The sequence below is a fragment of the Carex rostrata genome, chromosome 11 (genome assembly GCF_964058835.1).
Source record: "Carex rostrata chromosome 11, lpCarRost1.2, whole genome shotgun sequence".
NCBI classification, from domain to species: domain Eukaryota; kingdom Viridiplantae; phylum Streptophyta; class Magnoliopsida; order Poales; family Cyperaceae; genus Carex; species Carex rostrata.
Genome location: NC_135928.1, coordinates 9772325 through 9785811, shown reverse-complemented (window position 1 = coordinate 9785811; position 13487 = coordinate 9772325). Strand labels below are relative to the sequence as shown.

Below are 13487 nucleotides of genomic sequence, written 5' to 3'. Positions count from 1 at the left end.
TATAGTATCTCTTCTAGTAATTTGACCTTGACGTTTCTTGCAATTGTGATTGAGTATGTGAGGTAGATCTAAGATCAATAGTAGCCGAGAGGTGAACTTTCCATTATCAAAAGGTTATGGATACTTCTAGCAAACCAGACAATCAATTTAGGTTAGATACCAGTAGGTGAGAGCTACAGGTTGAAGCCTCGCACAAGAAATCAACTTAGATACGAACACATGTCAGCTCAGCTCGAGGGCCAAGCGACCCGCATCAAAGATGATGCGAGTCGCGTCATACGGGTCGCATCAGAGATAATGCGAGTCGCATGACAAGTCCAGAGTGGCCAGAGATTGGGATGAAACCTGAAACCCTGGGAACGCCTTTTATCATTGTTCAAAACCAAAACCTTTAATTGCTTTCATTTATTGTTAATTGAATTGTCACTTGAAATTAGAGAATATAAACAAACGAAACCCAACTTTCTACACTTCTAGTACCTAACTCAGATTAGTAAGAATTTAGAGTCGAATTATACCGTCCCTGAGGATCGATACCTTATTATACTATACGGATAGGACTGTGCACTTGCAGTCTTAGACGAGAGTTGATTCAAGTTTTAAACTGGTACAGCTAGCTGTACCTGAAACTTTGTAGCATACTTTTGTAAGCGAACATGCTTACGGGGCTATATTTTATTATGTGATATTCTGTCACACCCCAAATCCAGGATATAACAGCCTGCCGCGTATATTTATTAAGACATATATATACGCAAGGCAGTGGATCTTTTATATGGATTACCAATAACACCATTACATAATAACCACATCCCTTTATTCCTTACAAGATTTATCTGACAGAATACAACAAACTATAATTTAGAATTGTCTCCCGCATCCTGTCAGTTTCAACCACCCAAATCCCCAATTTCATGTGGTTATGCTGTCAGATGCAATCCAGAACCGTCTCTCTGTATTCGTGTAATACACCTGAAAATGACCCAAAGGGAGTGGGTGAGAATAAATTCTCAGTACGAAATTTGCCACAGTTAGATTATTGGACTTGCAATCAAATTCCATATTCAAAAATGAAACCCAAACCATAGCAATTCAAATCAATTCATATTCATAATTATAAAAAGGAATGCGCATGCTCGACAACAAATAATAAAACCGGATCACGGTTCACGGAATTTCCAAGGTGAATTTCAAACACAATATATATTTGGCTTAACTCGACACATTAGAGCTTGTAACAACTACAGATGTTCTTTCGAGCTGGACCCTTTATCAAACCCACATCTGTAGGGTTACTGGCACCTACAGATGGCCCACCGAGCTGGACCCTTTATCTGACACCCATCTGTAGCTGTTTGGCTTAACCATTTCCTAAGGTCTGGTTACAAGTCACCTATACAGGTCAACTTGACAAAAATGCAATCACGCGGAATCAAAGTCAGCCATACTGCTCAACTTTGCAATTTCATTCAAATAGAACCAAAGTCGGCTATTAGCCTTGGAAAATTCATTAAACAGGTCAACGGATAGGTCACCGTCACCTTATCCAGCCACCTAAACAGGTCGGTCTGGCAAATTCATAACAGGTCAACGCATAAGTCAGCAGCGTCATCTTAATCCAGCCACCTAAACAGGTCGGTCTGGCAAATTCATAACAGGTCAACGCATAAGTCGGCAGCGTCACCTTAATCCAGCCACCTAAACAGGTCGGTCTGGCAAATTCATAACAGGTCAATGCATAAGTCAGCAGCGTCACCTTAATCCAACCACCTAAACAGGTCGGTCTGGCAAATTCATAACAGGTCAACGCATAAGTCAGCAGCGTCACCTTAATCCAACCACTTAAACAGGTCGGTCTGGCAGATTCATTCACGTATAGAACAATTAATAGAACTAATCAATTAATAACCATACCAACATGCCAAATAACCTTAACCGAACAATTCAATCATTCTCATTTATGCAAGAATCAATATGCAGCATGAATTTCAAAGTATGCAACAATTAAGCATTCAACATGACAAACGAATAAACAGTTTAATTCCTGAAAATGAGATATCAAACAAGTCCAAGAATCCCGCACCTGATTACGACGAGCGTACCGCTTAGTTGTGGATCAGACGTCTCGAAATGTCCCGCAAAGTCTTGCTTGACCGAGCCTACACCTATATTACATGTACCCTTGTTTTACCTTTGTTCGAATGCTTGCTTGAGTTGTATTAATCTCTTTATACGTTCCTTAATGAAATTTATATATTTTAGTGTCAATCTTTTCTTCATTGGTCTTAATTACTTAACATCTCTTATCAATTCTCATATTCACGTTTGGGTCCTCTAGACCATACACAATTCCAATTTGGTAACAATTCCTTTACCGTCTCACTATTTTGGTTCTCGTAACAATTCAATTTGCCGATTAATTAAACCCTAATTTGGTCGAAAATTGAACTAATCACTCTATGTCAAGGTTGAGAGAGAGGTTTACCGATTACAAGTCTATTTGGTCGGATTAGCCTAACCGATCAACAACATTTACAAATTTCAGATTTGGTACCAAAAACCCTAGAAATGGAAATCCAAAATCAAGGTGAAATCGGGAAAAGAATCGACACATAAACAATCAAGGAGGCTCAAGGAGCTAGTCTACAAGCAATTCAAACACAAATCTCGGGTTTAAAACGAAAAACCCTAACAATGGTGAAATTCGGAGTTTGAGGGAAAAGAGGAGAGAAGGGAATACCAAATGGGAGAGCTAGATGAGAGAAGCAACCAATTTCTCGCTCCTTTCTTCGATTTCATGGGAGTTTTGGAGAGTTTTGGAGGAAGGGGAAGCCCTCTCTCTCTTTTCTTCTTTCTTTAGCGGAACACACAAGAGGCAGGGAGAAGGGACGGAGTGAGAGAGAAAGAGACACAGAATTTTGCTAAATAGACTCTCACATTGTCGGATAAAACGTTATAACGTTTTGGTAAATCGTTATAACGATTCAGCTGGTGAGAAACGTAGAAAATAGTGTATAAAATGCATAATTTAGTGTATAAAACGTTATAACGTTTTCTGAAAACGTTATGACGTTTTAATTGAATCCAACCTTCATAAAATTGCCATTTTTATCAAGTTTTACAGTGAAAAACGTTATAACGTTTTACGATTTTTTTTTCAGATGTAACATGTTCAAACAACAAATTCAAACCATTAGATGTTTAATCTATATTAAAATCTACTTGGAGACCAAAATTTACATTTTTTTACTATTTATTAAGCTGGTTTGAAAAACGCTATTTTCAATGTTGCAGAAATTTACTGAAAATAGCGGTTTTCAAACCAGCTTAATAAATAGTAAAAAAATGTAAATTTTGGTCTCCAAGTAGATTTTAATATAGATTAAACATTTAACGGTTTGAATTTGTTGTTTGAACATCACATAATAAAATATAGCCCCGTAAGCACCTCGCCGAAGTGCTGTCGGCAGCAAATTAGACAGTCTATATATATATATATATAGAGAGAGAGAGAGAGAGAGAGAGATGGGCTATGGTGCATTGCAATGCATGAACCCCCTTATGCATTGCACTATAAATTATGGATTTAAAGTCCAAACGACCGATCCAAACCGTTCATCTTGTTCATCATATTAATATGTGCTTTGGGACCAAATTTTACATTTTTTGGAATTTTTTTACTATTTATTAAGCAATTTTGAAAGTCGCTGATCTGATGGTCCAGAAAATTTTACTGTTTTTTTACTGTTCACAACAAAACACAAATTTTCAAAAATGCTTAATAAATAGTAAAAAAATTGCAAAAAATATAAAATTTGGTCTCCAAGCACATTTCAATATGGATTAAACATCTAACGGTTCGGATCGGTCTTTTGGACTTTAAATCCATGATTTATAGTGCAATGCATAAGGGGGTTCATACATTGCAATGCACCATAGCCCATCTCTCTCTCTATATATATATATATGAGTATGAGTATGGTTTGAAAACCGCTGTTTTTCAATGCTACAGAAACTTAATAAAAAAAATTTCAAAAAATATAAAATTTGGTCTCCAAACACATATTAATATGGAGAACAATATGAACGGTTTGGATCAATTATTTGGACTTTGAATCAGGTGATTTATAATCCATTGTACAAAAATGCCTATGCATTACAATGTATGGTAGACTTACTTATATATATATATATATATATAGAGAGAGAGAGAGAGAGAGAGAGGGGGAGAGTAAAGCTAGGGTGTGATGTGCTTACTAAGAGGATTTGGTGAGCACAACTCCAAAAGTATATTGGATCGATTTCAAATGCTAAATTCAAACCGTTGAAATCCATGAATTTTAGAAGTTTTGAGTTTATTTGCTACAAGGTCAAGCGGTTTTCAAACCAGCTTAATAAATAGTAAAAAAATTCAAAAAAATGCGAAATTTGGTCTCCAATCATATTTTAATATAAATTGAACATCTAACAGTTTCGATTTGTTGTTTGAACATCAAATACTAAAATTTGACTCCGTAAGCACTTAGGTCGAAGTGCTACCGGTAGCAATTTAGCCATACTCATATATATATATATAGGGATTGGCTATAGTGAGTCATGGAGTAAAACGCGTTGGTGCTCCATGGCAGTATATTTTTATTTTGAAAATTCAAACGACCGATCCGAACCGGTCAACATGATCTCCATATTGAAATGTGCTTGGAGACCAAATTTTATATTTTTTTTGGAATTTTTTTACTATTTATTAAGTATTTTTGAAAATTGCTGATCCAATGGTCCAGAAAATTTTACTGTTTTTTACTATTCACAATAAAACAACAATTTTCAAAAATGCTTAATAAATAGTAAAAAAAACTCCAAAAAATGTAAAATTTAGTCTCCAAGCACATTTCAATATAGAGATCACATCTAACCGTTCGGATTGGTCGTTTGGATTTTCAATTTGAAAATACAGCGTGGAGTACAAACGCATTTTACTCCATGGCTCACCGTAGCCCATCCCTATATATATATATATATAGGACTTGGCTACGGTGCTATGGGTTGCACAGAGGCCTCCCGTGCTACGGCTCAATATTCGACTTTTCAAAATTAAAATGGTTAATCCGAACCGTTCATCTTGTTCTCTATATTAATATGTGTTTGGAGATCAAATTTTACATTTTTTGGAAATTTTTTACTATTTTTTTAGATTTATTGAAAATTGTTGTTTTTTAGACAAATCTGAACCATAAAAAACAGCGATATTCAATAAATCTAAAAAAATAGTAAAAAATTTCCAAGAAATGTAAAATTTGGTCTCCAAACACATATTAATATGGAGAACAAGATGAACGGTTTGGATCGACCATTTTAATTTTGAAAAGTTAAATATTGAGCCGTAGCACGGGAGGCCTCTATGCAACCCATAGCATATTAGCCCACGTACGTACATACATACATACATACATATATATAGGAGTTGGCTACGGTGCTATGCATAGCATAGAGGACCTCTATGCAACGGCTCAATATTTAAGTTTTTAAAATCCTAACGGTCGATCCAAGCCGTTCAATATGATCTCCATATGAATATGTACTTGAGAACTAAATTTATATTTTTTAGAATTTTTTACTATTTTTTAGATAGATAGAAAATCACTTGATCTGAATGGTATATAATTTTCAGATCAAATGATTTTATACCTATCTAAAAAAATTGTAAAACATATAAAATTTGGTTTGCAAGTATATATTCATATGGAGATCATGTTGAACGGTTCGGATCGACCGTTAGGATTTTGAAAACTCAAATATTGAGCTGTTGCACGGAGGCCCTCTATGCTACGCGTAGCATATTAACATTTTCTCATATATATATATATGAGGGATCAAGTTACAATAATTTTTGAGTTACAACAAGTTACAACAAGCAATTTTTTACAATTTCAAAGTCTAAATCGTCGATCTAAACCGTTAGATGTGATCTCTACAATAAAATGTGCTTGGAGACCAAATTTTACATTTTTTTGGGAATTTTTTTACTATTTATTAAGCAATTTTGAAAGTTACTGATCTGATGGTCCAGAAAATTTTACTTTTTTTTTACTGTTCACAACAAAACATCAATTTTAAAAAATGCTTAATAAATAGTAAAAAAATTCCAAAAAATGTAAAATTTGGTCTCCAAGCACATTTCAATATGGATTAAACATCTAACAATTCGGATCGATCGTTTGAACATTCAAAATAAAAATACGGCGTGAAGTAGAAACGCGTTTTACTTCGCAACTCACTGCAGCTCATCTCTATATAAAATATATATACACATATATACACACGCACATATATTTACATATATATGATAATATAATTCAAACACGCAACTGGCCATATTGGAGGCCCCACAACGAAGTAAGCAGATTTTCTTGAATGCTTTACATTTGGCCAAGTCAAGTCCATGTCGAAACATGGTTTACAATATTCCGTGTATATGAAAATTCTTAACATTGCTTGGTCGAAACACTCTAATCAAAATCAATCAATCAATTATTCATACATGATAACTTGAAGGTTTCAAACCATTCATTGTTCGTCCCTAGCAAGAAAAAGTGTATGGCATTTAAACCGCGTTCTCCATTCTATTATAAGTACAAACAGCTCAACGGAATATTTAAAACAAATAATATTTTTACCCACTTTCAAAAAATCTAATTAACCATCATCCCTTTTCAATTAGTTCCCAATGTCTGACAGCATAAGCTTATGTAGCTCGGTATGCGAATGCTTGAATGCCATTGGCGTGCCGGCTGCTGTCGCAGCTGAATTTCGCTCCTTCTTCGTTCAAGATAATTGGTTCTCTCTCAAAACTGCGAAAGAAAACTTACAAGCTGTTCAAACAGAAGTAAACACAAAGGTTGACAGAGAAATCGAAAGGCAAAGGGGTATTCATTCTCAAGTTCAGTTGTGGTTGAGTCGAGTAGAAGACACCATCATGGATAAATCACTTGAGGAAGAATATGATAAACTCGAGGAAGAATATGATAAGCTTATGCTCTGCGGGTGCAACCTCTCTCGCCGACATAAGCTAGGGAAGCGAATTATAAAGAAGCTCGAGTATGTGAAAGGCCTGATAGAAGAAGAGAAGCAATTTACAGATGTTGGTGTTGATCTGCCAGTTAATGTGGTAAATAGGATAACAGTACCAAAGACGTTTGGCATGGATTCGATGCTAAAGCAGCTCCGTAAATACTTCCAGGACCATGAGAGGTGTATCATTGGTGTGTGGGGGCAGGGAGGGGCTGGTAAGACCACTCTTCTAAACGAATTCAATAATCAGCTCACGGATTGTAGTGATTTACATGCGGTGATTTTGATTGATGTATCCAACTCGGAGATTCTCAATGTGAAGGTTATCCAACGCACAATCGTCGATCGGTTGGGATTGCCGTGGGTTGATACAGACACCGAGGATGCTCGAGCCATGTTTTTGATGAAGGCTCTGTTAAAAAAGCGGTTTGTAATTCTGTTAGATGATGTTCGGAAGAAATTTCAGCTCGAAGATATCGGCATACCATTACCCAATACCGATAATGGATACAAGATCATTCTCGCCTCTCGCGAACAGGATGTCTGCATCCAGATGGGCGCGCAGCATAACCTGATCAAGATGGAATTACTAGACGACCAGGCTTCATGGGATCTCTTCTTTAGTAATCTTACTAATAATGCTCAGCGTTCCATAAAATCTAGTTATTCCATCAAGAGACGAGCTGAAGCCATCACTAAAAGCTGCCAGGGCTTGCCACTTGCTATAAATGTCATAAGCTGTGCGGTGGCCGGGCTAAAGAGCTCAAATGACTGGAGAGATGCCATGACAGCGACAAAAATGGGTTTGGGAGAAATTGGAGGTGTGGCCGAGCAGATCTTTAAACCATTGAAGTATAGTTATGACAAGCTCGACTCAACTACCAAGAAATGTTTTCTCTACTGTACTCTGTTCCCTGAGTACAGTTCAATCAAGAAAGAGCAGCTTGTGGACTACTGGATTGCTGAAGGTTTCATACCATCAAATCAGCCATGGAAAGGCTCTTGGATTATCATAAAAAAGCTAATTTCAGCCTGTTTGCTCCAAGAAACAAACTCTGGACTAAAGGTAAGGCTGCATAATATAATTCGCCACTTTGGTCTATGGTTAGCGAGACAGGAGAACAATTTCCTTGTACAATCTGGTCAAAATCTTGAGAGCCCACCGGATATCGAGCAATGGAACGGGCCTGAGAGGATATCGCTCATGTCTAATGACATTAAAGACCTTTCCTTTTCACCCAAGTGCATTAACCTTGAAACCTTGCTGCTCCAGAATAATCTAAATTTAACAAGCCTCAGTCCCAAATTCTTTAAATCCATGAAAAATCTCAAAATTCTCGATCTCTCAAACACTGGTATAAAAGAGCTGCCTGAATGTGATGAATTATGCCAGTTGCAACATCTGAACCTAAGCCAGACACCAATTATAGAACTACCCGGAAATTTTTCAGTCTTGGGAGAGTTGAGATACCTTGATTTAAGTCTAACAAAAGCACTGAAGGAGACTCACGACAATTGTTCTAAATTACTAAAGCTACGGGTCCTTAATCTTTTTCGGAGCCACTATGGTATTCATGACGTATCTAACCTGAATTTGGATACCTTGAAAGAACTAAAATTTCTTGGAATTACCATTTGTACCAAAGATGTTCTGAAGAAGTTGAAGAAGACAGACCCCTTGGCGAAATCGACACATCGATTGAGCCTAACAGATTGCCCGCATATGAAATCTATCCATGGTACTGATTTCAATCAAATGGTTCATCTTCAAGAGCTTTACATTGAATCATGTCCAAAACTAAGTGAACTAGTGATGGATCAAGACGACGGTGGAGTATCAAATCTGCAGGTGTTAACTCTCTGGAATTTACCCAATCTTGACACCATATTGGTTAAATCACTGCCACATTATTTCAGAAGACTCCGAGAACTGACAATCTATGAGTGCCACAAGTTAGAAAATCTCAATTGGGTTGAAAGGCTTGAATCACTTGAGAAACTCATTGTATCCCGTTGCAATGGAATGGTGCACTTGTCAGAAAAGGAGGAGCATGGGATGCAAATCAGAAATAATGGTATGTCTGAAAAAGAACAAATACAAACACTGGTTGAAGAGGCATCTGAAATAAAAATCAGTGAAAACAAGAAGAAGATTGATGAAGAATCTGCAGAAAACATTGATCAGTTTCCAAAATTAAGATCGGTTATATTGAGTGACATGGAAAATCTGGTGAGCATTTGTAGTCCCAGTAAATTTCCTTCTCTGGAGACTATTAGAGTTCAAAACTGTCCAAATTTGGTTAGATTACCAGTAAGCCATGGGCACAAAATTATCAAACTTTGGCAGATACGGGGCTCTTCAGAATGGTGGAATACACTAGAATGGGATAATATGGAAACCAAAAGTGGCCTGGAAAAGTACTTCATGGCAATTTGAAGTCATGATTCGTGTGGGTATATAAATGGATTTCAGTTGTTGGTGTTGGCAGAATATGGTTTATCAGTAGTTCTGATTGTAATTTTTGTTTGTAATAAAATTCTATTGATTAATTAATTTGAATAAATATTCTGGCAGTGATCAGTTTTTTTGAATGAAATGAATATGAAGATTTTCACATAATCCCAACGGTAAATAATGTGTTTTGAATTCATGACCTCCTAAATGGGTTGATTTGTGAGGAAAGGTTTAAATAGGATCCGTATCCTCTCAGGTACCTAACTAAACCTGACTGAAACGGACAGCCCAGATTTACTCTCAGCCAAGGACTACTCGGGATGGCACAGGAGCAATATTATTTGTGCTTTGAGATTGGTGCCAATTTAAACATCTGTGTTGAGAGTAAATCTGAGCTGTCCGTTTCAATCAAGTTCAGTCAGGTACCGGAAATAAATCTGCTGCGATGCGATCCTACAGGATCGCAGGGTTCCTGCAATTCTAATCTCAGCCGTTTATATTTTTTGATATTCGTGCACAAAAACTATCTCTTTTTAAGATTCCCACACTGTAATAAATGAAGGGTTGAAATTGGAATCGCAGGACCCTGCGATCCTGTAGGATCGCAGCAGATTCTCACCCGTCAGGTACCTGGGAGGATACGGATTCGGTTTAAATAGCGGATAGCGGATTCATAGCAGTGAGCAAATGTCATAGCGGATAGCGGGCAGTTGGCACACGATGTTTGTAACTAGCAAAAATGATATTTGATTATTTTTGTACTCTGTAGGAAATGAAATTACCAATAAAAATGATTTGAAAATACAAAGGCATGTTGCACTACTAAGTTAAATATCTTTTTTATATTAAAATAAAAATTCATCATATATCAACATTGTCTAATAATAGTTACGACAAATCAAACATTAAAATATCACGTTACATAATAAAAGTAATTAAAATAATAAAAATATAACAATTGCCACTGCTTTTTCCAAATCTGCTCCGTTTTCACCCCTATCAGCCTAGTTCAAAAGAAAATCAAACCATGTGGCGCTCAGCATTGAAACCGCATGAAGTAAACACTAATAAAAAAGATAAAAACCATGGCATGATGACTCCGGTACAATCAATCCTTTTTAGTCCCACACCTCCAAACCAAAAAAAAATGCATCTCTTGAAAGCCTATAAATCAAGCTGGGAACATCTATCCAAAGTCCAAACCACTTGACTGGAATTTAATTTGGATGAGAAATAAGAATCATGAGGATTTTATGAGGCTGGGGACTGTAAATGCATATGAGGCTGTATAAATCGCATTCTAAAACACTAGAATAACTGTTGAGCTGATTTTCTTATTTGCAATATTTTGTTGTTTGATTTTACCGCTGTATGCTTGATCTGCAATAATACTTTGCACATACTGATAGATCCATCGGAGTGATTACTTCTGAGTTCTGATTTCTGAATCTGTTTATTTTATTGCAATTTACAGCCCGACGAGATACTTATTGGGCCTTGACCCAATTTTACGGTAAGCAATTGAAAATAGTTAACTTCAGTAGGTGGAAAGCCTCGGCCCACTTAAAAGTTGAATCAAATTTTATTATTGTCATATGTTTATAAAATCGAAGTAAAAGGAAAGTCCGATAAGGCCAGGAAGAAGGGGGCCCACCACGGCACGCGGTGATTTTATGAAAAATAGTGAATTTCTGAAAAATAATATAAAAAATAGTAAAATAAAATAAAAAAATGTAAAATTTGATATCCAAGCCGATTATATTATGGAATTCAAATATACTAATTGAGAAATGATTAACAAAGAGAGAAAAAAAAATAAAGCATTAAAATCATTCAGATTTCAGAATACATCCGTTTTGAATTCTTTGGTTAGAGGTTTTAATTTAGGGTGAAATTATGTTTTTACAACGATTTATTTTAACAATTTGGACAGCATATTCTCAAATCATTTTAGACATATTATTTCTTTTGTAGATTATTTGTCAATTAATTTTCATAACATTTAAATTTTAAATTTTTATTACAACAAATGCCGTTAAATATAGATCGTTATATTTTAATTTCAATTGATCACCAGTAAAACTAGTACAAAAGTTTAACATTTTCTAATATGTAAATGGTTATAGATTACGCTTTATTTATTGAGAAAAAGGTAACGTTCTCCGGGCTACAATCCTCTGAAAATTCCCGCGTATAAAAACCTTCCATTTTTAGCTTAGTTCTGATGCGCTTTCAACCGCCAGTAACGGAAGAAGTACTTTTTTGGCCACGTGCTTTCAACTGCCATAACCGGCAACGACGCGCTTTCAACTGTCATAATTTCAAGTACAATATGTATGTTCACAAGATAATATATGTATGTTCACAGGATAATATGTGTATGTTCACAGGATAATATTTGTATGTTAATAGGATAATATGTGTATGTTCACAAAAGGTGGTCCCTAGTTTAACTGTCGATTGTACTTCAATTGTACTTTGTTCGTTGACCACGCGTTTTCAACCGCTTTCACGCGTTTTCATCTGGGATCACGCGGTTTCATCTGCAGAACATCCATTGAACTTGTTTATAGGATTGTTTTCATAGTGTTACCGGATCTAATGAACTTGTTTATAAAATTAGTGTAAAAAGTCCAGGAATTTTCGGGGGACTGAGGGCCGGAAACTGTTAGTTGTTCCTTATTTATTGTATGTTAAGAATTAATTTTTTTTTTACGGTATTATACAATTTATTTGAATATTTCCAAATATGTAATTGATAATTCAAAAAGTTTGTTTAAGACTTCAAATATTTTAGGTCTGCTAATATTTTTTTAAGTTAGTAACTTTAAATGTTAACTAACAATTTTATTGATAAAAAAAAATTTACAACGAGTTAAATATTTTTAATTTTCAAATCTATTCATTCATTCTTACAAAATTCTCTAAATGACTCTAAATTTCTTATCACTTACTCCTATATACATTTTTAATCACTCTAACATCTTAATTATGTCTCTCTTCATGATCGGATCCACTCTTCTTCAACCGCCGTCATGCTCTAAAATTGTATCTATTCATCGTCGCGCTTTGATTGATCAGATAGGATGGCAGCTATGCTAGATTTGGATAAAAAAATTTGATTCCGGTGAAAAATAGCGAAGAGATTGAATTTTTTGCCTTCCCGTTTTTCAAACAGGGTTTATTAATTTGGTGTGCTGGTATTTTTATCTGTCTGATTTAGCTCTGTAATATGCTTTTCAATTCTAATTTAAAAGATGTGTAGTTGAGTGATTTGACTTCCAATTTTACTAGAAAAAAAAAAACAATTTCTAGTGCTGGAGATAGGCCATTATTTGTGAGAAAATGACCATTATATTTTTGCAATTAGAACTGGAGATAGGCCTATTTGGAATTTTGTCAAAATATGGAATTCTGTTTCAATTTAACATTTTTTAGAACTGGAGATAGGCTATTATTTGTGAGAAACGGATTATATTGACAGACAAAAAAAAAATTCTTCTACATGCATGGCCAAGTCAAGGTCGTAGCTTACTTGCTTCATCTCTTAAACAAGTCATTGATTAGCTTATGATCAAACACGCTTATACGCCAACACATTCCAACGACATATTATGAGGATCTTGAATTTTCAAACGATTTTCTAATGAGAAAACCGAGAGAAGATTCCTCTATCTTACCAGTTACCATCCAAAAGACCTGTGGGCGGACCCAACATGTAATGGTAGTGATCGATTTTGTCCTCCTCTTGAAATTTTTTGCCTCCCTCTGATTATTTGATTTGTAATTCAGGTTAAATTTAGTGTTAAAATCAAAATAAATTTCATGAATTATTATTGGTAATTAGAATTATAAGTTAAAGCATTAGAAATTACAAGTCGGAGTATTAAAAAATACAAGTCAAAGTATTGTTTTTTTATCGAGTACCCAATTAGTTAATGAGTTTAAATCCGATTAGCTATTT

At 35.3% G+C, this 13487-nt stretch overlaps 1 protein-coding gene across 1 annotated transcript; it reads left to right on the top strand.

Moving 5' to 3' along the window:
* Positions 1-6648: 6648 nt before the first annotated feature.
* Positions 6649-9649, top strand: LOC144561777 (disease resistance protein RPS2-like). The gene has a single exon (XM_078310871.1). The coding sequence runs from the start codon at positions 6725-6727 to the stop codon at positions 9503-9505; it is 2781 nt and encodes a 926-aa protein (XP_078166997.1). The 5' UTR covers positions 6649-6724; the 3' UTR covers positions 9506-9649.
* The last annotated feature ends 3838 nt before the right edge of the window (positions 9650-13487 follow it).